Source organism: Thermobia domestica, chromosome 13, assembly GCF_964235325.1.
Source record: "Thermobia domestica chromosome 13, izTheDome1.hap1.1, whole genome shotgun sequence".
In the NCBI taxonomy this organism is placed as follows: Eukaryota; Metazoa; Arthropoda; class Insecta; order Zygentoma; family Lepismatidae; genus Thermobia; species Thermobia domestica.
Genome location: NC_137466.1, coordinates 157,498,993 through 157,524,734, shown reverse-complemented (window position 1 = coordinate 157,524,734; position 25,742 = coordinate 157,498,993). Strand labels below are relative to the sequence as shown.

The window sequence follows — 25,742 nt, the reverse complement described above, 5'->3', positions numbered from 1 at the left end:
CCGAGTAAATTACCTGAGAACTGTAGTAAGAGGTGCACGCCAAATTTACATACCGTTTTTCCATAGTTTAAAAAGTAAGAAGGGTAGATTAATATAATTACAAATTAATTAACTTTAGGCTTTACGTCTCAACAGTGCAAAATTTCAAGCTTTTAATCAGATTTCTTTTTAATACATTAACCTGTGAACTTGTAGTAGATGGAAACTTCTCAACTTCTAGAAAGGAACTGATAATGATGATACAATACTTACGATTAGGGTTGTCAGATTTCTGGATTCCGCCCGAAGTACCCCGGTTCGATAAATTTTCTATGGATCTATGAATCAAATCTAGGGTTGCATATAATTAATTGTCTATATTATTTATGCTTTGTTATGTAGTACTTAACTGTTATTAGCTATTTATATTTTTATTGTAACAAAATAGGTTTAAAATCACTTCATTGTTGAGCATGTCGTGAATGAAGAAGTACGTCTTACGAGAAAACAGATGCACCACTTTTTCAAAACAATTCAGTATATTCCTTGTACACTAAAGTAGGATTCAGATATATTGGCGGGAGGGACAAGTCTTCAAACAAGCTGGGAAACTAGGATTAGCGTACCGTTTCATTGGAGTATTGCTGTGCTATCTTTATCATCTGTCGATGGATCGAACAGACACTATCATAGCGATAATAGATATATATCTTTCCGAAAATAATTATATGAAGTGTAGCTTCACCTGCCAATATTTATGAAAATTACTATAGTCAGTAATACACATATCGAATGTGTATTTGTGTAATGCAAACTTTATGATCAGATTATAAGAAGCAAACTGATAACAGAACTTGAAATAACAGAAATGTGTGTTCAGATGAACTTGAAAGTAGTCTGACAAGGTTTCTGCAAAACGATTAAGAAAAACGGGACTCTTGACGCAGCGAGCACCAAAAAATATGAATAGTAAAGCAGGTTCTACAACCACTAATATTTTTCGTTGATTTCCTTTCAGTTTTGTACAGTACGTGTTTGGTTAGTACCATGGGCGGAGTTAGGAATTGTCTGCCAAGAGGAGGGGAAGAGGGGCAGATCTTTTGGTTGGTCTCGGACCTGTGGAATACTTCTTGGTAGGTGGCCATCTTATAGGTGGAATTTCTATTTTTTGTTAAAAGGTTGGGGGGAGGGGGCAATACTCCCATAGCTCCGCCCATGGTTAGTAGTAAATAATGGTAGTGTTAATGGTTAGTAATACTAAATAACGATGGTAATAATATGTAAACATCATCAGTTTCAAAATTATCGTTTGTTGCCAATTACATTAATGCAGCTTCTCTTTATCAAACTGGCAAAAGTAATTACTAGAGCAACTCACATTATGCTTTATTTTTTGTTTATGCTTTATTGTTAATTTCAATCATTGTTTTACATTAATCATGTTGAATGTATAATATTTACTATACCTTACATACATGGCCGCTTTTCCGCTTAGGCACGCTAGGCACGTGCCTAGGGCGCAAAAAATTGGAGGGCAAAAAAAGAGGAAAAAATACACTGTGCAGAAAACGTAATTTCCTTTCCGGTTGAGCTACCTGGTTACAAACAAACTAGATCTCGGCGGCTAATGTAAATGTGATACGTATAATTTTACTTTTGTTAATTGAAATAGAGATTTATATTACTTGATAAATAAGAATACTGAAGAACAGTTGTCTGAGGATAACTGGGGGATAAAAACAAACTATTAACTGTACTAATATTAGGAAAAATACGTGTTTTCTGTTATTAGCAGACAAAAGCGGAGACTACGGAAATTATTCCTTGTGCACCTTTTAACTATAATAATTTACGAGAAACCTATAAATGTAACATCCATCCATTTAAAACTACTAGCTTGTCACTCAATACGATAAACTGAACATCAACATGACGAAAGAATAAAAAAAAGAAAGAAAGAAAGAAAGAAAAATAAAACAATTATAATATACATTTGATGGGTTCAATGTATTATTAAAAAGCGCTCCTAATAGAGGCGCAAGAAGATGTGACAAACAGACCAAATACTTGGCTCAAAACTACCCCAAAGACATCCATGAAGAACAATTTGTACGAGAGTGTCAACATTTCAAAATGTATATGAAGGTGGAAAAATAACAATAAGAGGAATCTTTTTTTATATCAAGAAAAACAAGTTGGAAAGTACCTTCCCAAATTTAGAAGTCGCAATGAGAATTTACTTGACTCTTCCTGTGACAAACTGTACAGCAGAGAAGTTTTTCTGCCCTTAAGAGAGTACAAGAGAAACGTTGCACTCAAAATGATATTACAATGGAAATTAATTACAATGATGTCAATGATTTTGCAATGATCAAAGCTCAAAGAAAACCTTTGTTGTACAAGTACAATGACAGTGATTCAACAAAGAATAAGGATGTCTAAAAGTCAAAGTAAAATAGTAAAGCAATAAGCGATGAAAAACATGATGATAAACAAGTTGAAAACAGTTCATACAATAATGTATACTCTATACTGTAATTGCAAACGATTTCATTAATTTACTGTACTAATATACAAAAGGGTGGGTGAATGGTCTGTATTGCCGTAAGGTAAGAAATGAACAAGAGTGGCCAAACCATACTATCCTTTCCTTACGGCTGCCGGTTGCCAGTCCTGGGCACGGCGGGTCCATAGGTGGTGGATAATGGAAAGACTCTCCAAAGAGCACAAACAAAGAAAGGGAAAAGAATAAGAGAGTTAAGGGAAAATCCCTCCCGAACCGAAACTGGCAAGACAATAACTGAAGGAGAGGATGCTCTGGAAATAGTGGGGGGCATAACAATTTGGAGTGCCTAGAGCGCCGGGGAGGTTAAAAACGGCCCTGGTTACATATTCTAAATATCTTGATCTATTTATAATTTTATGCAACCGGTTTCTTTCATATTTAATGAACTTTCTACTTAATGCACTGTAAAGAGATATGCTTTACTCGAATCAGTTTTTTCTATCACCTGTGTGCGCCGTAGAGGTGCATATATACGGAAGGGGAAAGTAAAAGATGCCACCAGAAAGTACAGAAAGTGCTCAAGTTCAAGAGGTACACATAACAATATAGTGTGGAAATCTTGTGTACTATTCATTGTTGGCGGAAAGTTTTCTTCTTTTCCTTTCTTTTCTTTCCTCCGTTTTAAGTTTTCTTCAAAGGATTACACCGAAAAGTTTACTGAAATAAAAATAACCTTTTCATTGTTGAATTGTTATGTTCTCAATTTTGCATTGTAAATATTGGTTTAAAAAAATATTAATACAGTATGTTACACTTGAAGTTAAACAGAATTTTCCAAGAATTGTGCTATATACTTTAAATTATGCTTTATGCTTTATTTTCTAAAATTATGCTTTATTATGCTTTTAAAATTAGCTTTTTCTGGTCCCTTAGACAACTACAACCACGTTCAAGGTATCAACCATATGTGTACATTGCTGTTATGCTTTTTATGCTTTTGGGTTGCCCTAGTAATTACGATAAAGATTATCTATAAAGCTACTTTGAACATATAGGGTGGAAAATATGCAGCCAAATGCGAAATTTATATTGAGGGTAGTCATATAATATAATATGAAAAAAATAAAGTTGAAAAATCTACAAATGATTTATTCTGCCACTTCTGTGTCATTTACATTTGATTTTTTTCGTTTATTCTTCTTCCACGTATTGTTACTCTTATTACTAAATTTTCTTTTTCTTTCTGAATTTGCTTTCTCTTGTCCGTCGGCCTCAGAATTCTTGAGAGTCTCTTTTTCATTCTCTTCTTTACTCTTTCTCTCTCTTCGTTTCTTTCTCCTGAAAAGATCACATTATAGATTACTTGGGCCAAACATATGAAACAAAATATAGAGTTGCCAGCACTCACTTTCACCTACCAAATTTAGTAAATTTTATTATAGACAAGATTTTATGTCGTGTCATCTTGTTTCGTGCCATATTTTAAAATAAAGATGCCATTCTATGCCACATTCAAGTGCTTCCAGCTAAATTTCTCGCTCAACTATGTCATTTCAGTGACAAGCTATGTTAATCTTTTATTTCTATGCACATTGTATTCTTATGGCAATATATTTAAACAATGTTTCACCCAGTTTCTTATTCTAATGAAATACGCATCAAGGTTTTCTTTTTTTGTTTTTTTCTTTTATTATAACTATTTGACTTTGTAAAATGTTAATCCTATTAATGCGTTTATTTTCAAATATTAAACCACATTTCGAAATAAGATAATTTCTAGATCAGTTCTCAGAAATTCAAAATGATTTAGCTATTACTTTGTGTCTATATCATAACCACTATTCTGTTGATCTTAATGTAAAATGAACATTTCCGTTTTTTGTTTCTTTACCACTATTATTATTATTACATTATGTCAATAGTAACTGGCTTTTTTTAAAAAAAAAGAAAAAGTCGCGCGTATAGTTGCCGTGTTTTGCCGCCAGGAGAGAACAGTAGTAAATATGGCTTTTAGTAAACATAAGGACTCATTTTAAGTTTTCAATTACGCAAGAAACTCGTCCGCTTGATCGTTCAACGATGATTCAGGCAGAATTTCAGAAAATTTCCTTGGTTTTCAACACAATCAAGAATTCATATGTGAAATTCAGGGATGATGCCTGTCTGTGTACAGGTGCCTGGTTGGGATATGCTTGGAAAGGCGAAGAAACTGTGGATCGAGTTACAGAAATTTACTAGTGCAGCCCCAGAATGTTTGCCTTGACTTCTGGCACGAAAGAGTGTAGTGAATTATTCGTGAGACTGACACCTGTCGCTATAAAAGAACTTTCCAGTATTTTCTATTAAGGCAAATCGGCATGAACTTCACATCTTGGGAATCGGATATTCCCACCAAATCTCTGAACATGTACGACACTAATCTAAGGTGAACTCCCCGCTACTCTCAAAAACTTTCCATCTGTTGCGTATTTATTTGTGGTGATCTTTAAAATTATTTCATTGATCTACGGATAACCCGGTACACAGATATAGACGAACAGATACAGATTGATTCAGCAATTGCTGCGCTCAAAATAAGATTTCTGTAACGATAAATGGTCTGAATTACTTTGTTATTAAGATACTAACAGAGGCATATCAGACAAAAACGTCCATTCAGAGCTAAAGGATTCCCTGGTTTAGGAAGTAGAACATGATTGTTTAAAAGAGGTATTCTGAATGCTCATCAATTGTTCAAATCTCTCATTTCATGATTGTCAAAAAACATGTTCCACAAATTGCAGGCCAGGGTATTTCCGAATTTTCAACAGATATTTCTATTTTATTTGATTCTGTCAATAATCTAGTAATAAAGCGGTCCACCATGTCCTTTTCCTTCATTGAGTGTACCATTTAAATGAGTGTAAAGTTTGAGATGAAAAACTTTACGGTATAAAATTTCAAATTACACTACACATACACATATATAGGGTAGTTGTGGTTACCTATGTCGTATATATAATGAATGAATTTCCATTCAACGAAAGAGATATTAATTGGGAGCTTAAGATTATGTTACACTAGAACAAGAGCGGAAAACAGAATATTAAGCAGGAAGAATACAACTGGCTTGCCCATATCTCTACTATTGCGATCACTTGTTTCGATTTACTTACTTGAATTTCTTCCTTCGTTCTATGTCATAGCGAGGAATTGTCGAAATCTGTTCTCTTTTTGGAGCTTTTTGAGCCAATTTTCTTTTGATTTCCTTGCTGGGCTTCTTCAAATGAAGCATGTACTCAGGGACATTACAGCCCGAATCTCGAAGAACTTGCGCTATACTGGAATAAATAATGTTAAATGTAATACAAAATAAAGTATAATACTTCAGTCATAACAGAATATAACTATATATCTATTTCTATATCTACATATACAAAGGACGCTCAAAAAATTTTGTACACCGTAAGTCTTTTATGACTATCTTTAGAACCATAAACATTTTTTGCTCATTTGTATTTTATGCTAAAGTTGTACAACAATTTTCTTCCTCTATTTACAGATACGCCCACAATGGAGAAGGAAGTAGACAGCCGCACTCGCCAATAGTCGTCATTGAATTACTGTACAAGATGAGCGATCACTCAACTATATTTATTCGATGCAAATTGCTTCCTGTGTATGGAGATGAGGCATTGGACAGCAGCAATGTTCAGCGATGGGTACAAATGTTCCATACTAGTGATTTCAGTCTGCTGGATGAACCACGATCAGGAAAACCAACTGCAGCAAAAATTACATTGATCAGGAATAACAGATATGTAAGCACAACTTGTTGAAGCGTCTGGGTTACCTGTGGGTTATATTGTTTGTCACTGACAAAGCAGCGATGTGCTCTAAAGACAAAGAGACCGGAGTTCAAAAATAGAATCATCAAACTGTACCAAGATAATGCGAGGTTTCATTCTGTCAATCACACACACAGCAAAAAATCAGAAGTATGGAATGAGAAGTGGTCCCTCAACCCTTCCTATAGTCCGGTCCTGGTTCGTCCGATTTCTTTCTGTTTGGTCCTCTGAAGATCCATCTTCTTGGTAGGCAGTTTGCCAGTGACCAAGCACTCACTGCGTGTGTGAAACAGTGGTTTAACAGTAAGCATTTGGGGTTCTACTTGAGTGCATTTACAGCACGGAAAGAACGGTTGGCTAAGTATGTCACAGCGGATGGAGAATACATTAAGTAACATGTGTAAGTACAGACACACATAATTTCATTGTTCTAGTGCTAGTATTTAAAAATTACGGTCCATTGTACAAACCTTTTTGAGAGCCTTTTGCATTGGTCACTACGCTCCACCGATGACTCATTTCTAGCTGAGCCACAATACTTATTTTGGCTGCGAGTAATGACTGATGGATCTATAGTCACTCACGCAAAATTACATGCCTCAACTGTTTAACTTTCTTCATGGCAGGTGAATGAAAGTGGTGAGTCAGTCAATAAAGATTTATTAAATACTCAAAAAGAAGGGAATGAATCCGAAATTTACATCTATATGTCTAAAACTTTAGAGAGAGAGAGAGAGAGAGAGAGATAAAAAAAAAAAAAAAAAAAAAAAATGAAAATAAACATGGCGGTGGCGCTTCAAAAACTGTTGAAAAAAAGCATGATACAATATCAGCGAGTAACCATCAGGTAGTAGAATAAACATACCTATCACAACATACTATACTTAATATCTGGACAAATGAATTGGACCTGAAGAAAAAACAATTACAAGATGGGAGAATGTACACAGCGACGCGGTGGAGGACTGTGATTTGCTCAACAATTCTGTGATGATGGATGAGTTGTGGGTTCACTCTGACCTTCAAACCGAACTTTGGAAACATTAGGGATCTCCGCTTTTTAAGATATTGAAGCAGGAAAAATCATGCCGTCTGCTTATTTTGGTTCACTACGTGCACGAAGAAGCTACAATAATACGTTCTTACTCTTAATTATAAAATCACGAGAAACTTCGTGGAAAGTTGAGGTAGGCTGTGCTCCTTAGCCCAACAATATTCCCAGCATCCAATCTTGCATTCATATCGAGGATTTTAAATTGCGTGAACATCGTACTTTTTTCACCTTGTGATGCTCCACCATTTCTTCGTATTTACCAAGAAGTGGACATCAACTAAATTCGTTCTCCTTCACTTCTGAAAAGGTAAGCTCTTGGGTCGCCATCTTAATAGAAAGTACAAGTGAATAACACATCTGATTTGCTTTCGAAGAACAGGAGCTAAAGGGAAGCGGATGACCATCGACGAGCGCTTATTATCTAGAATTTCATATGTCTATGCTATGGAATTCAGCTAAAGAGATATTCAATTAATAACGATGTTCAACAATCTCCCATCAGTAATAATACTTTAATATCCACAAATATACAGTAGGATAATGGATTTAAAGTTCAACTTGCATTTACAATACAAAGTATACAGCATATGTGACATCAATAGCACGGTAGTTTCCTAACTATTCCTCAGAAATTCTGCATAACATCACAACATAGAGAATGACGAGAGTAACTACATTAATCTATCAACTCGAAGACTACTTTTCATATCATACATTAATCTTCTTAATTCATAATTCGTCGTTTCACATGATCCAATATTTTATAACAATAATACATAATTACATCGTTGATTCATTCATATCGATTAAATCTCTTCTTAGCAAAATTACTTATTCTTTTGCATTTCTCCCTTCAATTCATCACATTGCAATAGTAGTTGAATTAAAATATATAAATACAGTATATTATGGAGGAACAGCTTAAACTACATTAAGACGTGTGCTATGATAAATGTTTGACTAACGTTTTACTCACAAGGCATTACCAGCTCCTACTGTACACAATTTAGATTGTTTTAGAAACATATTCCATAACATTTGACTATATAAACTACTTTCAGATGTAATTTCAATTATTCATGGCAATATAAAAGTAAAGAATGATTCGTAGGACAGAAATAATTTAAAACTTCATAATGTAACAACACGAACACTTTACAAACCAAGAATCACAAAGGAAAATTGTATATTCAATATTCAAGACAACTTTCTTTTCTTCTACTCCCAATTTGCTATCCTACGACGTGACATTTCAAGGAAATGTCATGACTTCTTGCTTTCATAGGTTCTACCATATATAATATATTAACATAACAATTTTGAAAAATAGCAAAGAACATAGAAAATAACTAATTAATAAATTAATATTACGAACTAACAAAAGCAAATTAAGAGACAAAATATAACGATACTTTTGGGGCCGTTACAACCTGATCTACAAATTCTTTCCATCCCTGAAACAACATTGGCATGGTAAAAGATCTTCAACAGATAATGACAGATGCTGTAAATCAAAGGTTCCAGACATTGGAGAACTCTTCTTCCAAAATACGATAGAAATATTGGAACATCGCGGCGACACTTGCATCACTCTTCAAGAAAAGTCTCTTGAAAATGTAGGAAGAATACTGCACTTTTTTTAGTAGATCAATAAATCAGGGATAGGTTATAGGTATCAACTCTTGCAATAGAAGCATATAATGATAAATCTTTTCTAATATACATTTTTTCTTTCTTGAAAATATTTATTGTATTTCAGAAGTTTTCTTATTATCAAATATTTGTTTTATAAACTGATGTTATGTGTCAAATTAACATTCTTGGTGACCGTTTTAACTAGTGACACTGATGAATAGCGTTTATAGTTACACTTGTCAAATACATATTAACAAAGGTTCATTAAAGGAATGGCGTAGTCAGCTTTTGCCTCCTTACTACTAAAATTTATACCGCTGCTTTATATATATATATATATATATATATATATATATATTATAATTTAATTATACTATTTTCATGCTCATAAGTGCTATCCTGTTCATGAAAGAACTTTTTAGTACACATGCGATAGCAAGTTGACTGTAAAGTCTTTAAAATTGGAACATTATTTCATATTCATTGGTACTATGAAAATGAATGATTTTTTTTTTTTTTTTTTTTTTTTTTTTTTTTGTCAGTCAGTCAGTCAGTCAGTCTATGGGTTACCCTGAACTGTCAGTAAATCTGAATTTGTCACGAGACAAACACTCTTTTCGCCTTACATGTCAAACCCTTGAAGCCACATTGTAGCTTATACTTGCAGTATTTCAAATCTTTACATTTTAGACCTTTCTGAACATGCATGAAAACAGTTTAGTGTTAAACACATTTTATCTATGTTAAGAACAAACAACACTACTTCTTTTCTTAGTAATAAAATTGACTTTACTATGCCAGTATATTTATTTTGTAAATTTTTTTCGTATATTTTTGGCGTTAGTTTTTTCTCCGTATTGTCACCGATGAAGGGAATAGAAGAGATCTTGAACATTTTAATAATAATAACAATATTAAAGTCAAATTTATTATTACCCCTTACTTATTACTGTATTGTGAGCGGTGATAATAACTAGAAATACCATAAGTAAAATGCTAATAGTCACCGCAAGAAACAAACCACATCACTAGGAAGTACTTTCGAAGAACATCGTTTTTATCTTCAGCCTAGGCACACTTCAAAACGGATTTAAACCATAGGAAAGAAATTATGGATAGGTAAAAATGCTTAAAAAGAATTTTAAAAATATGCGAAGCAAAAATCTTCTTGTCACTAGAAATAGATATATGTTAATCAATCTGAAGATGAAGACGATGTTCTTCGAAAGTACTTCCTAGTGATGTGGTTTGTTTCTTGCGGTGTCTATTAGCATTTTACTTATGGTATTTCTAAAATCCCCTTACTGTTTATTTGATACTAAATTTCGCATAACTACTGACTGTATTTTAGAATTTTCTTTGACATGTTCGTTATCTGTCTCTTTAAACTATAATAAAACATGATTTTAATTTTTCCCGATGCAAAATACCAATATAAAAAGGTATAATAATAATAATAATAAATTGTAATGTATTGTAAAAGACCATTTACGAATACTCTACCTTCTCAAATTTACAGCATCATCTTCCGTGAAAAACGTAACAGCTCTACCTGGTCTTCCCGCTCGTCCAGTTCGTCCTATAAGTACATACATGAAATTTTCAATTTAATTAGTCTAAACAAACATCAACATATATACATTACACAATCGATTTTAATTTGTCGTCTGATAACGTTAAGTATTCTTTGTCTAGACTAGATACTTCAGGATTTCAGAAGTTTCCTTCCTATCATTTGTGTTTCTTAACTTTTAACGCAACACTTAACTGAACAATCTTATTGTATGTTGATTATTTTAAAATAAACAGATCAGAATTATTTTAAAAATTTACACTAAAACCTCTAAATATTGAAATTTGTTTGTCAAAAGCATCTCCTCTTTTCCACCACATTAATTATTCTTCTCTACTCCCTGTTAGTAAGACCTATCTTAGACTATTTCAGTTCTATCTGAAATTGTATTCAATTCCGCACTGAATAGACTGGAACGGTACACATATTAAGACAAAGTTCAAATTTAGTACTTTCATTTGTCACACCAGATTTTGGGATTTAGAGTTTGAAACCAATGACATTTTAATTTATCTCAAGATAACTAGTTCTCACGGGAACTACTCTTCTTTACTAAAGCAACATTCCAGTAATGTGCCTTCAGATGAAGAATACTATTTCAGTTTTAAATCTCCAGAATTAATGATCATCAACCTTCTACCAATGTAGAGAATGGGACACTAACCAAAAGTTACGTAAATGAAGTAGATATTGACATACAACTTCCTTACAACATTTTTCAAAGACCAAAATTGAACTCCATGGTTAATATATAAGTTAAATTTTGATATATAATTCTCAGTTTAATGGAGCTCTGAAGGTTGATATATAGAATATATGAAGCATGCTGAGAGCCAAATTGTTCAGAGGAAGCCAGTTCTCTGCCTATGTGTATAGTTTGTGTAAATTATTCCTCTTTTCCTTAGAAATCAGCACGTTTATTTCGACTGTAAAGAATGCATTTTCAGGAAATCAGCCTTATAAATTTTGCCTTTACTATTTGGAATGCTTCATACAAATGAAAAATACACCAAGTTCTACAATTTTCTCATTTCTCTAAATCTTTAAAATGCATTTTTTTTCCTACATTTTTTATAGCGTTAATACTTACTAGCAAAAACATTCAATTTACAACAGGAATGTAACTTACCTATCCTATGAATGTAACTTATCGCACTTGGAGGAAAATCGTAGTTGATGACTAGATTTACGCCTTTGAAATCAATACCACGTCCCATCAACTCTGTACATATCAGAACCCAGATCTTGCCAGCTCGAAAACTTTTCACTATATTGTCACGCTGAAAGTATATAATTCAATTATATTACATTCAGTTTATGCAAAATGCATTACATTTTAAGATAAGTCTGTAAATGTGTCTCTTCGTGGCTAAGAAAATGCCACATGTGCTTTCTGTGTGTGTGGTCTCGGGTTATATTTCCGGTGGGGACACTGGGCCCGACTAAACACCCTAGTTGTAATTCGGATCCCAGTTTGAACAATAGATTTCAGTATCTCACAGGCTCGGGGATGAAATGACAGTACAAACTCTCATCAATCAATCAACTTCTTAATCCATCCCTCTATCAATATGTTATTGTGTACGTAATTTAGAAATGTGTGCAAAACTGAGCAGATGGTTGATAGTGTAAAATGGGGCGACATTTTTGATTTCCAAATTGCTGGAGCTCAACTATCTGGTGCAAGCGTGACGAAAGTGGTATTATGATAAGCTAAGAAAGCCTTCAGTGACAGGTTCTGCCAAGCATTAAGGCAGATTGCCGCTCACAACGTTGTGCGACTGCTTTGCAAGTGGTGAAGGAACTTTAGCAACACGTCCCATTGCCTGTGTGACATAGTTCGCCGCAAGTTACATAACATGAACATACGGGGTTGGGTTGTACAGGTGAAACCGCTGATTACGGACCATAACGCTTTAGAACGACGCCAATTGTGTCGTGAACATGCAAACTGGACCACCAATGAGTGGAAACGTGTGATATAGTCGGATGGGTCATCGTTCACAATATTTAAAACCACGTGTCGTGTTTATGTATGGCGGACGCCGGAACAAGCGTATTGTCCTGAGTGTTTCTGCCAAACCGTGAAACATAGGAGAGGCTATGTGATGTTGTGGGCGGCAATACCCTGGTTTTCAGTAGGTCTTGTACTGACTCTTACCAGTAGTGTCACTGCTCATGATTAGGTTGCCATTTTAGAGGAACATAAGATTTTATGATCCAGATGTTGTTTCCGGACAATGATGACATATTCCAGGATAATAATGCGCCCATTCACATAATTGGAGCTGTTGCGCCGTGGTTTAAGGAACATCAGGATAAAGTTGAACACCTGCCCTGTTCTGCTACTCCCCGTACCTGAACATAATTAAATATTAGTGGTCCATTTTGGAGACACGAATCGGCGTAATTTCCATCTCCATCCTTTCTCACTGAACTGAGTAATGTACTGCACGTGGAATGGTGTAATCTGAGCTATTTAAGCAAAGTTGCTGCTATTCACGACCTCTATGATTCCCATTTCACATCACATCAAACCTGTTTTCTTTGGTAAGTTGCAATTTTTACAGGTGTTTCCATTAAATCTGTAAGTATATGTACAATCAAAATATTCAAAGAATGTTTATTTATAAAAAAAACACCTCATTAAAAGAGTTTCACGATATTTTTATCAAAATAGGCCTTTCCGGTATGCATTCACTTTGCTTATTGCCAACAGTAATTAAAAACATTCCTAAATCACATCATTCTTCGCAATCTCATTCAAATGAGAAGAGATAGAAGTATCCAACTGACATGTGTCACTTTCAAAGGAATAATAAAGACAACTACATTAGTTACTTTGTCGAAGTAGTCCTCAGCTGCAGTCCGACGCTTTGCCATCGTTCAGCCAACGATTGGATTCTATGAGAAAAGAAGTTTGGAGTTTGTGATACGAAGAAGTCCTCAACCGCATACATCGCCCTGTCATCAGATTAGTTCTTTCTTACAAGAAAAGTTCACGATGCCAGAAGATGCAGTAGTCGGTGAGAAAGACATCAGATATAGTTTCTGGTGGGTAAGAAATAGTTTTCTATTGTAAGTCAGGAGAGACTGTTTCGTCCTTTAAGCGAAATGTGGGCATGCATTGTGCGAAATAAGGACACCATATCTATTGACTACTGCTGGACGCTTACGAACAAATTTTCGGTAATTTCATGAAGTTTAGTGCTGTAACGATCTGCAGTGATCAGATTCGCCCCGACAGAGAAAGACATGGATTACTCCCACCATACTAAAAATATAATCATCTGCGGGTGAAGGGGTGGGTTTGAAAACCGTCCTGGACGCTAATCACAACCTAACACTATCCCGACTAGAAATGCAAGGGCTCGGTTTAGAAAAAAAAAAAAATCTTGAAGAAAGAAAAATCCACAACTTTTATGTACTGTATTACAATTTTCGTATGTTCCATTTTTCTTTTCCCACTATAACACACAAAAACATTTAACTACTCATTCTGAAGAAAACCTAGGGAAAAGGGCAAATCAATGGATGTAGTAGGTTTCCTAGTCTCAACGAATTGTTTGTAGATCCATTAGATTATTGTTCAACAATAAGAAGAATATTCTAGTAAAAAGTTTATTAATGGAATTACCAATAACTGTTCTGAAAATGTACTAAGATTTCGTGGAACAAAATTATCATTTAAAAGTTATGAATAAACCAAAACTTCACCACAACTACATACGAGCTATAATATTTGTTGAGGCCTTAAAATTCGAGGGGGAAAAGGTTTAAACACTATCCACGAGTTTCCCATTTTGACAACAAATAACAGTAAAGAAAAAGGAATTTTCTGAATAATGAAGTTTTACTACCGTGGTAAACTAACACCTTATACAAAAGAGCCGTTTATGGCTTCAATTTTGTAAACTGAACTCATAGCAGTTCCAAGACGAAGCTTACGATAAAGTGTTTCACAAATGAAGAAGATGAAATTTGTCAGAAAAAATGTAATATTTGAGTTTTTCGTCCTACGCATATGTCGGCTAGGCTAAAGGAGACGGTGATGATGAGAAATGAATGAAATGGTGGAATGAAGAAAGTGGAGGAAACGGGAGAATCCTGAGGAAACCCACGCACATGGTGTTTGTCCACCACAAAGTCCACTTGGCGCGAGCTGGGATTCAATCAGGGATTCCACGCACCAAAGGTGAACGCTCTACCAGTGAGACACCGCGGCCCCTTAAATCTGTCAGGTAATACGTGGAATGTGCTTTAAGGTTTCGCGCAAGTTGTGTTAGTAATTTCATTTTTCATTTATTTTCTTTACTGGTAGATTTGAAATCGTACTTATGCTCATTATCAAGTAGTCAAGATGGCTATTCTGTCGAATTTTGAAATCTTTTACATGAAAATAAGGAGGAGAGAGGGCGATGTGAAAAGAATCAAACGCTAACAAAAACAAAAAATAGTTTTGTATTTGTTTCTTGGTTTATGGTACTTTTTTTCCTGGCTGCAGTTTGAATTTGAGCAAATGGTAAAACACACATATCAAGATGTATAACTTCCAAGCACTTGATGATAAGACAGTTAAGTAACCAAAAGGGCGGGTTGCGTAACTTGCACTTGATGGCAACCAATGAAATGCCAGTTTAAAGACCAATCAAGACAGCCAATCTCGGACTGAACATATGACTCACAAGTACTGAATGTTGTAAACGCAGTTTTTTAAAGTGCAGAATCCACTACAGGAAACGAAGGGGGATACTTAAATAAGAAAATAATAAAAGTAAAAATTTCCGTTTTTTCGCCAAAAGAAACTTATGAAAAAAAAAAAAAAACACTCCAAAAGAGCCGGCTCTTTTTTCTCTATCTCCAGTTCTGACCATTTACGAACATCGAAGAAGACCTATTTTTCATCAGAAGTGATAATTCAATGTCGGTTATTCCGTACACTTCGAGAACTGCACATTTCCAGGCAGCAATCATTATTGGCTGATATTAAGTCATGTGCGACCGAGAAAAATAATAATAATAAACATCATGCCGACTGAACAGCAACTGCTGAATGACAATGGTATGGTGTATACCTAACTCGATTGTAACTGCACGGTGTCATTCTTGAGTAATTTGGGACATCAATCATTAGTTGTTTACAATCTTTCTTATGAGTTTGACTTACTTTTGAACTTTTCCTTACCTTATTAAGTTAATTTATTAACGTAAACTATAAAATCTACTCAAATTTCTAATTTCAAGTTAAGATTTATTTCCTGTACAAAGTCACTTCCCAATGACATTAACTTCTGGAAAATATTATTTCTGATCAACGGAAAATTTGTGTGACAGTAAGTGACCTGTGGTGTAATTTTGTAATAAACTTTTTTCAATAGAAGATTTTATCAATTTCTTAATAGTTCTTGTACATGCTTATTCATGACGCCTTCAGCTGCTTTGTTGCCTTAGCGAAAATGTGTTCAGCATTTGTGCACCTGTGGTGCACGTGGTCTCGGCTTCGATTCTCTGTGTGAGAACATTACAAGATTTGAACGAATTGAGGTGATTCGAATTTCACTTTAAATTGTCGGTCCATGTCTCATAAAGCCTTGGTGCTGAAAAGGGACGCTAAAGTTTTTCACTAACAAACAATATTTCTGAAGTAAAATATAAAATTTGATATCTGCGTGCTGCTTCATAACGGACATTTTAAACTTCAACACTATCACCCCCATGCAACAGAAAACAAAAGGAAAGAAGCAAAAACTACTGTTACTATAACCGGAAAGGAATTAGATAATGTTCTCAACTGGTGTTATGATGTCATGATGCTATCAAATCAGAAGATATATCTAAACACCCCCCCTCCTTTCCACATCTTTTTTCTTTCTTTCTTACAAGTATACTGTATTATAACGAACAACTAGCCAAAATGTACTCTAGCTGTAACTGATTCCTAAGCTTGAGGGACTACTTACCTGAAGTTGAGTTCTATCGGCGTGTATGACATCAACATTGATTCCGTCGTAGATAAGCTCACTGAACAGCTCTTTTGCTCTTTCTTTTGTTTGAACGAATACTAGCACTGGAGGAGTTAAGCCCTGAAAATATTAAAGAACAGATTATGTCACATTCATCCATACAGAAGGCTGATCAGGGTATTCGAATTATTTTGAAACAGTACTCACCCACGCGAGGACACCATGGGAATGTCTGATATGAATCGTTTGTAGAGACCGAAAGCATAAAAATTCACTAAACTGGTATCATGACTCGTCACCAATATGTTTGTAAACGGTATAACATGAGTTTCTGTTTCCTGCTTTAATTAGTAATACAATTTGAGCCATGATCCAAAGAATATCCTTTGAGTATATTCAAAGAATCCATTATAAACAAATAGATAAATAGTTTACTTTTTAAAGAACGCTAAGTTCTGTTACTTTTTTATTCTTCGTTTTATTAGCAATGGCACATACACTTCAAAAGCATGCATCGTGTCTTTCTCTTTGAGCGGCGCAGATAGTTTAACCTGAACCGACAAAAGACGTACAAATATGGTAGTCATTGTCTAAGCGCACGAGTAACAGACCAAAATTCAATCGTAAATTTCGAGTAGTTAGAAACAACACATGAGCGAAAGGAAGTGTTTTCCGTACTCAGTTAACTCTGAAGTATTTTATAGCGTAATAAAAAAGTCAATGGAAATGTGCATTCCTACGTTTGACTGAAGTACTATTACGGTCACTTTTTTTTTTTTAAGGTAATGTTTATTTTTTTATTTATTTATTTATTTATTTATTTATTATTATTATTATTATTATTATTTTTTTTTTTTGCGTGTAATGAGTAGCAAGTGCATGCACAGACGTCATCCTAACAGTGAATTCATGGTTTCAATTTTACGATTTTTTCGTTGCTAAACTGTGGTAAAAAAAGAAAAAAAAGTGAAACATCCCAATACTGATCGAGTTTTTACATCACTTTACCGCTACTCGAATTTCCCCCTGAATCAGGTTTAAGTAAAATGTAAACAAGCCATGCGCAATACTTTGCTGCAGCTCACAAATGCAAGTTTGAGCACTCTATCAAAATCATTCATAAACATGTATTTTAATCAGTTTTCTACATTTGGAAAGAGGTAACTTTATGCTTGAAAAACAAAAGTTGAAGAACATACATAAAAGTCACAATTATAACTTTATGCATATGGGGTCATGATGGCTAATGGGATAGAATTAATCTCTCCGTTTTTTTTTCTTTTCTTTTTAAAGTATTTGCATCAACATAAACTTCGTCATCGCCGCACTGCTCTCTTATTCATTCATCCAATTATGTCATGTATCACAGACTCCTTTAATCTACAACACACAATTATGGAGTGTTAAACTTAAGATTTCATTTAATTTCAATTTAATTGTGCTTGTATAATAATATTCATAACAAGTATTATTGAATTTTAATCTATTACGTTTATATACAGAAGGAGGAACACCATTCCTATGTCTTCCTTCTGTACTTCTGAGTTAATGAGTTCAGAAGTGTTTCCTGCTGATATATACATGTTTTATTATCTTTTAAATGAATTATTTACAGCAAACGATTACTAATTACAGCTTTTACTTAACAGCGAACGAGAAACATATTAAACAAAATATCTACCTTTTCTCTTCATTGTAAACTGTAGATTTGTATTTGGTAACTATTTTCCTACTTCCTACTAGCTCCTTCTTTGGCGGAATTAAGATAAGAACACGAATGTTTGAACTTGCAAGTATAGACAAAGAAAATTTAAAGCAACCTTGGTCACGAATATATTAGTTTATTTTCTTTACTCTGTTTTATTATTATTATTTTTAATGTCATGCCTTCATATTGTTATTCATATGTCATGCCAATTTAACTCTAAACCTACTACTAGTTTCCGAAGAAACCTGCCGGAGTAAATAAATATTCATAGATTTTCAAGATCTACTCTTAATGGAACAGTTAAACTAACTGTTACTCAAAAATATTATGTATTCAGCACTCTATGTTTTTCTAAGGTTTCTCTTTCAACTTCAAGTCACGTCATGACTATTCCTCTGAAGGAAAACAGTAAGACATAAAACAAGTTACAAAAATTAAAAATTCGAGAAGTATTCAAGTTCTCAAGTATCATAACCTTCTCGCAGGGATGGAAGCAAGTAGAAACGCGGCAGTTGGAGGTACTTATACTTCTGACTTCGGCTCGTAGGCCGAACTATGAATGAAATTTTACATCGCGTATTCAGGTTTACTTCTACAGTAGCTATTCTATACTTACATCTACCATCAAAAATAATTTTAACTGGATAACAAAAAATACATCTACACCATAGCGAACAATCTGTAAAACTCACGCCATGGTGAGGAATGACAGTCATCAAGATATACAATACACTGAACTGTACGAAACGTGTTTAAAAATCTAGAAATAAGTTTTAAAATGTCTCCTGAATGTACACATTAAGATGGCATGGTCTATTTGATTTTGCTAATACGAAAAAGAACCCGAAATGAGATTGCTTACCTTCTGTACGATATCTCTGAAAGCAACAAGTTTTCCCAATTCATTTCCAACAAATAACAACTCTTGTTCTACTAAATCTGCAGCGGTATTTCTGTAATGGAAATAGTGACAAAACAAAATTACACAAAAAACGATCGATATTAACAATAAATTAACACATAGTACAAAACCACTTACGTACCTGATGAAGTTTCTGTCAATTTTTCTTCCAATATTTCGGGTGCTACCCATGGGCACTCATCCTAGGAACAAAGGCGGGCTTAAGCCCAGTCGCACAGTATGATCTTCACATTGTTTTTGTGTCGACAGTAAACATTCCAACATTTTATCAGTACTTGAGTCACTTATCATTTCCAGTAAAATTGTAGGCTACTCCTATTATCTTACTACACACAACAATTAAGAATATATGCACAATATTAGTGTATTAACCACCCACTAATACTATTTTTTACTAGTCCTAATCAATCGCCAAGAAACATATTTGAATCGGTGTGTGTGCTCAATGTAGCACATTTCAGTATTATTCTATTTTTTTTGGTATACACATCCATACCACAAATTTTAAGAATGAATTATCAAAAATATACGTAATGAAGATTTTAAAGCTAAAATTGACTAAGGAACATTAGGAAGTGAGTAATTCTTTTAAGCTTTGTTATCTTGTAATTGCGTAAATTTTATATAAATTGTAGCTACACAATAAAAGGATAGAATTAAGGAAGATACAGAATATTCGCATTTATCTCTAAGAAGAAGATGTAACGCTGAAGGTTTCCACAGAAAATAGGTGGTTGAAATATATTGGGTCTATTGAAGATTTATGCAATTACGAGGTAACAAAGCTTTACTTCATATTTCGTAGTACGATGAACATCATAATAAACCAATTTTCACTAGCTCCAAAAGGGAAGGGATGAACTAATTTTATGCTTTAAGAAGCCCCGAAAAATGAAATCTTTCAGTTTAAGGTGGATCATCACCCGGAAGTCAGTACACATTTTAGCTCATTTCCTTAACTACTGCGCAATGAAACGTTACATATTATAAATAATGTACTATAAGATAAAGCCATGTTTCAGCTACAACACAAGACACTGATTCATTTGGTTGTGTCTTCTGATATCGAAAAAGGTAACAAATAAAAGAAAATATTTGATTCGTTTTACAATGAGCACACAAGATGGCACTTGCTGTTAGATCTTACTAGAAGTGCTTAATTTTATGAAATGTTTATTTGTATGTCTAAAGTATTTTAAAGTAACGATCTTATTACAAAATGGATATATTGTTTGACCGTTTTTCGTGTTATGTTTCACATTTTATTTAAATATTAATTTACATTTAAGGAAATAGATTTTGAGAAGAAACTTGCGCAAAACGCCACAATGCGTTGTTGCCAAATTTGTACGTTTAATTCCTGGCTTCTAGCGTTGCAGTTCGAGGAGCGGAACTTAGCTGTGAATTGCGGTAAGGGTCGAAAACTACTTTCTCCAATAAGTATTCAAGCAGAATTCCATGATTACTTCCTTTATTATCTGGTACCAGTAAGCACTCGACACTACCTGGCAACGCCGCACTATTCAAGCAGCGTTTAGCATAGCACCAAGAACACCTAGTGATCCACCTTAACATCCCATGATTATGCTCTTTAGCCTAAGGGAGACGGAAGATTAAGGAAAGTGAATGAGGATGGAAGAATTGGTGGAATGTCCTACTATCCTTCTGTTGGTACCAAACCTTTAACTGACTATCAAATGTAATACCTAGATCTTTAATAATGTTTATTTTTTCTATTTGTACACCATCGACCGCGTATTTACTAACATAATATTAGGTTTTATTATGTATGACATAAATTTTGTTTTCTTATCAATATTTTTTAGTATTTATTTCTATACCATGTATTTACTGCATCTAAGTCTTGTTGTAGTAATTATCATACTCATTGTTGACTCAATAATAATAATAATAATAATAATAATAATAATAATAATAATAATAATAATAATAATAATAATAATAATAATAATAATAATAATAATAATAATACTTTGTAGTTACTATTTACTGGTATCCCTAATCGTTAATTGCCCAACCTATCTACCACCTATTGGCGACCACGGCGGCTCAGTGATGAGATCTCATCTCTGTTGCATGGAGTCTCTGATGCGATCCTAGCTCCCGCTAAGTAAGCTTTGTGGGAATAAGCACCGTGTGTATGAATTTTCTCGAGGTTCTCCGATTCCTCTCACTTTCTTCATATCACTGTTTCTTTCCTTATTATTATCACTACCGTCTCCTTTAACCTCAGAGCATAATCATGGGACGTTAAACTAAAAACCTTCTCTAATTTCAAATCATTGTACACCGTTTAAATATAAATGGGGAAGCAACTGCCCACTCTACCAATGCTCTATGGCCCTTTTTATTGGTTTAGTCCCTAGCGCCTGCACCTTGGGTGCCTTTGATCGCAAGTAAAGTTTACAGTGGAAGAATATTGAAATTAGAACGCATTATGAAGGTTCAGATTCAATCTTAAATTGTAAATACAAGTCTTATACAATATAATCTCGGCGCTGGAAAGAGACGCTAAACTTCAACCAACAACAACCTCTGATTTGTGGAGATAGTAGCTTCATTAAGCTATTTTAAGATAAATGGGCTAGAATTCATCTTAAGTAAACTCGAACTGAGACGAGAATCGAGCCGAAACGAGAAATTTTCAAAGTCTCGTGGACAATGCTACTTCACTTAAGTTTTACATCTCAAACACTGCTTTAATGTTACACGATTCATTGTATAAGAACTAAAAATTGATACATTAACTGTACGAATACAATTAAGAGCATTTATTAACGTTTAAAAATGCACAGAGCATAAAAAATATATTTCAATAATAAATATAGTTTGAATGTTATTATATCGTATTCTTCGTGGACCTCTCGTGATGTGGTAGGATTCTGGTAATTTCTAGATGAAATTAAGAAAAGAAAGAAAGAAAAAAAAATACGGAATAAATTTTATACAAAAATTTACAGAACGAGAGAGACTGCGTTTCTGCAAAATTTACAAGACGAGATGAGAAAATATCTTTATTTCTCCTCTCGTCTTGTCTTGTGGCAACACGGTTATTTAATTATTACATTATGTTTAGTCCGACACTACACTTACTTAACATTACTATCACATTATCAATTCATCACATTCACAAATCATATCACCTCGACATAATGCTCACTGAACCCCACGCTCATTTCGTGAAGTTGAGGGCATTTAGGCCTTCAGGGGAACGATCTTTAAACACACACACACTCTCTCTCTTTACACATATATATACCGGGTGTGCCATGTTGTGGTGTGCTAAGTGATGACTGATATGATTGTCAATTAGTGATACAACATTTCCATTGTTTAACATATTTGAATCCTATTTTACCAGATATTTGTATTTGTTCACAGGTCCGGTTTGATTGAAGACCATCTTGTGTGACTTCATTGTGATCCAGATCATCATGCTGACGATTGAACAAAGTGTGTTTCTTGTGGAGCATGTGTTCCGCAATCAAGACAAATTTACCTCAGGAGTAGAAGCTGCATTTGCAGCAAAGTTCCCAGGAGTGAAGATGCCTAACCGCAATGCTGTACGGAACCTCATTATCAAGTTTCGAAAGACCGGAAGCGTTCATAATGCTCCAAAATCAGATAGGCCATCATCCACAGCCACATCCGCAGAGAAGGTGGCAGAGGTGCAAGACGTGATGCAACTGTGTCTTCAAGTGCAAGGGGATCACTTCCAGTATCTCTTATAACTTCCATGACATTAAAGTTTAGCTTCGAGTTAATTTCAGCTGTTAAAATGGTTTATGGAAAATAAAGATACGGCAAGTTATGAACTGCATGGTTACTTTCTGAACACCCTGTATATATATATGTATGTACCGTGCGTAACGTTGTTTTTATTATTATTACGCACATTTAGGAATGATTAGATAGAAGTAATAAAAAGTCGACTCTAGTGTTGGCTTATGATTCGACGATACTAAATACACTTGAAGAATAGGAGCACGATGGCTCAGTAGACCTACCCCGCTGGTCTAGAGTGGCTAGCGCGTAAGCATTTGGTGTACGTAGTTCCGAGTTTGATTCCCGGTGAGAAAGCACATGTGATATTTTAACTGTCCTCTATATTTTTGTGTTCGTATTCCTCTCGTGTCAAGTAGAGATCGGTAATTAAAATAAAAAAGTGAATTCAAGTAAAATTAAGGAAATCAAGTTATTGAGAATGTTTGATTAATCAGTTAAATTAAAAAAAAAAAGTATTCACCTCAGGTCCGATTTCAGGCCATATTTTCAGTATCATTTAGCTTATTTATATATAATTCTTAAACTTATTATCCTAAATTCTGTAATAAATTCAATTTAAAATTATTGCTTGACATCGAAAAATGAGGTCTTGGATGGCTCGGACGTTTCTTAGAACAAGTTAACTTGTTATACAACGTATTCCTGTTTCTTGTATAACGCAACTAGCAAAATGCCTGCTCTTCGGACGGGAAGAATAAAGTTTATGGAAAATACTTGAAAGCTATATACATTTTTCTGGTTTTAAATACTTGTCAATGCAAGTTTGATTTTTCTAAAATTATGCTCACAAGCGCTCAATAAATTGATACTAAATAACTTTTCATTACGTCAACACCAAATGAAATAATTTTCTCGCATCTGGAAATAGTGGATTCATTCAAATCCATGGAAATCATTTAAGCAAATGTTTAGTCAATTTCTGTCATCTCGAAATATATATTATTATAGGTGCCTATTTCGTCAACATTATATTATAAACTAGCTTTCTTACACCTGAAATCGGAAAATGATCTCCGTTTCATGGAAATTGTTACTCAAAATTTATAACGCTTAAAGTGAATTTTTCAAAATCAACCTTAAGTTTTTTCCCGGTGTCAATAATAAGCCAAACTGTCTTCTTGAATGTGATGAAATGAAATCTTTAAGTTTGACGTCCCACGGTTATGCTGGTTACGATAAAGGAGACGGTGATGATGAGAAATAAATGGAATGATGGAATAAAGAAAGTAGGGGGAAACGGGAGAACCCCGAGAAAACCCATGCACACGGTGTTTGTCCACCACACAGTTTACTTGGCGCGAGCTGTTCTTGTATGTGATATTCATATAATGTATGTAATTATTTATATGTAGTCATCAATATCTATCTTCTGGAGATTGTCTCTTATTCGTTACGCGCATATTATCCGTTATCCGTCATACAGATTCATTATCCGATTATTATCCTTTCATCTGGATATTATTCATTTCTTCAAAAACGGACACGGATAATTTGTTATCCGGATATTTTGACCAACTCTAGACCATACCAAGAGCAAGACTTCTATAGGATGCGAAATCATAACAGTCAAAGTAGGAGGAGGTAAGAGTTAAAAACTCTTCGCACTGGAATATTTTTAACATAACGAGATCCCATATTTAAACAACCATAATTATTGTGCTGTGAAAGATTTGGGATTGTTAAACTATTAACTACACATGAAATACATGTTAATTTATTAATTACTGTAATTAATTTTCAAACTTCTAACAGTAGTGTCACTTTATTCACACACTCTCTACAGTAAGTTACTAGTGAGGGGTAATTTTCTTTCAAAAACATTAAGTAAGGGAAACTTCCCGCAACTCTCCCAGAATTTCGCACCCTGAGATTCTTTATAAATTTTATTTTTACAAATATCTCCTTAAACGTTAAACACTAAACTCAAAAATCCTTTTTAACATGGCTTATTTACTGAATTACTTAATCTCTTTTGTTAATTATAAAATGTAAGAAAAACAATTAATTTCAAATCATAATCTAATTTGAAACTGTATTTTAAAATATAACTACACAGAATGCGTCCTATTTCCTTCAACACTATTATTATTAACTATCAGAATATATTTATTATATGCACCAGTATTAATATTTAGATTTCCCCGAATTAACTGATGGACATTCCTTAATTGCAAAATCCATTTCCGCAGAACAGAACCTAAACAACAATTTCTTTTTACGAATCTTTTACATCTTTCTTTTCTTTTACAAAAACTGCCGCAAGCCTGTTAACTGAGGATGGCATAATGAGACTCTCAACATCCTCACTCCACATACCAACATTAGTAGCTCACCTGATTCCAACAGTCACACTTATGAGATTGGTAAGGTTCAAACGACACCATTCCGCCACTTCATGAGTATGAGTAGCGCTGAACATCGCACGACGCACATTTGCAGAATCACAAGCTTGATAGATCTTTGCTAACTGATCTCGGAAACCTTGTGGCCCTGCTTCGAACAGCTTGTCCGATTCATCTATTATAAGCCATTCCACACTGCAATAGACATATACAAGTATTTTGAAAATACTTACTTACAACTAAATCAATTATGAGACAGACAGTATAGAAGAAAACGTTCATGAATTTGATATTATGTTACTTAAAGTACTTTCAACAGACTATTCCCAGCAGCATATTTACCATGTTACTGTTGCCAAGCATCATTCCGGAATCGATAGCAACAGTTTTCAGAGGATTACAGGATAGGCAATGAAAAAACAATCG

The 25,742-nt window shown here is 34.1% G+C and overlaps 1 protein-coding gene across 1 annotated transcript in view; it reads right to left on the bottom strand.

The window, feature by feature from the left end:
- Window positions 1–3,613: 3,613 nt before the first annotated feature.
- ais (DExD-box helicase 52) overlaps window positions 3,614–25,742 on the bottom strand; it is a 51,831-nt gene continuing 29,702 nt past the window's right edge. The window contains exons 8-14 of the mRNA XM_081736727.1: window positions 25,308–25,511; window positions 19,108–19,198; window positions 16,535–16,657; window positions 11,704–11,854; window positions 10,505–10,580; window positions 5,641–5,805; window positions 3,614–3,823 (exon numbers count right to left, since the gene is read on the bottom strand). Coding sequence (XP_081592853.1) covers window positions 3,634–3,823; window positions 5,641–5,805; window positions 10,505–10,580; window positions 11,704–11,854; window positions 16,535–16,657; window positions 19,108–19,198; window positions 25,308–25,511 — 1,000 coding nt within the window. The 3' untranslated portion in view covers window positions 3,614–3,633. The remainder of the gene's footprint in view (window positions 3,824–5,640; window positions 5,806–10,504; window positions 10,581–11,703; window positions 11,855–16,534; window positions 16,658–19,107; window positions 19,199–25,307; window positions 25,512–25,742) is intronic.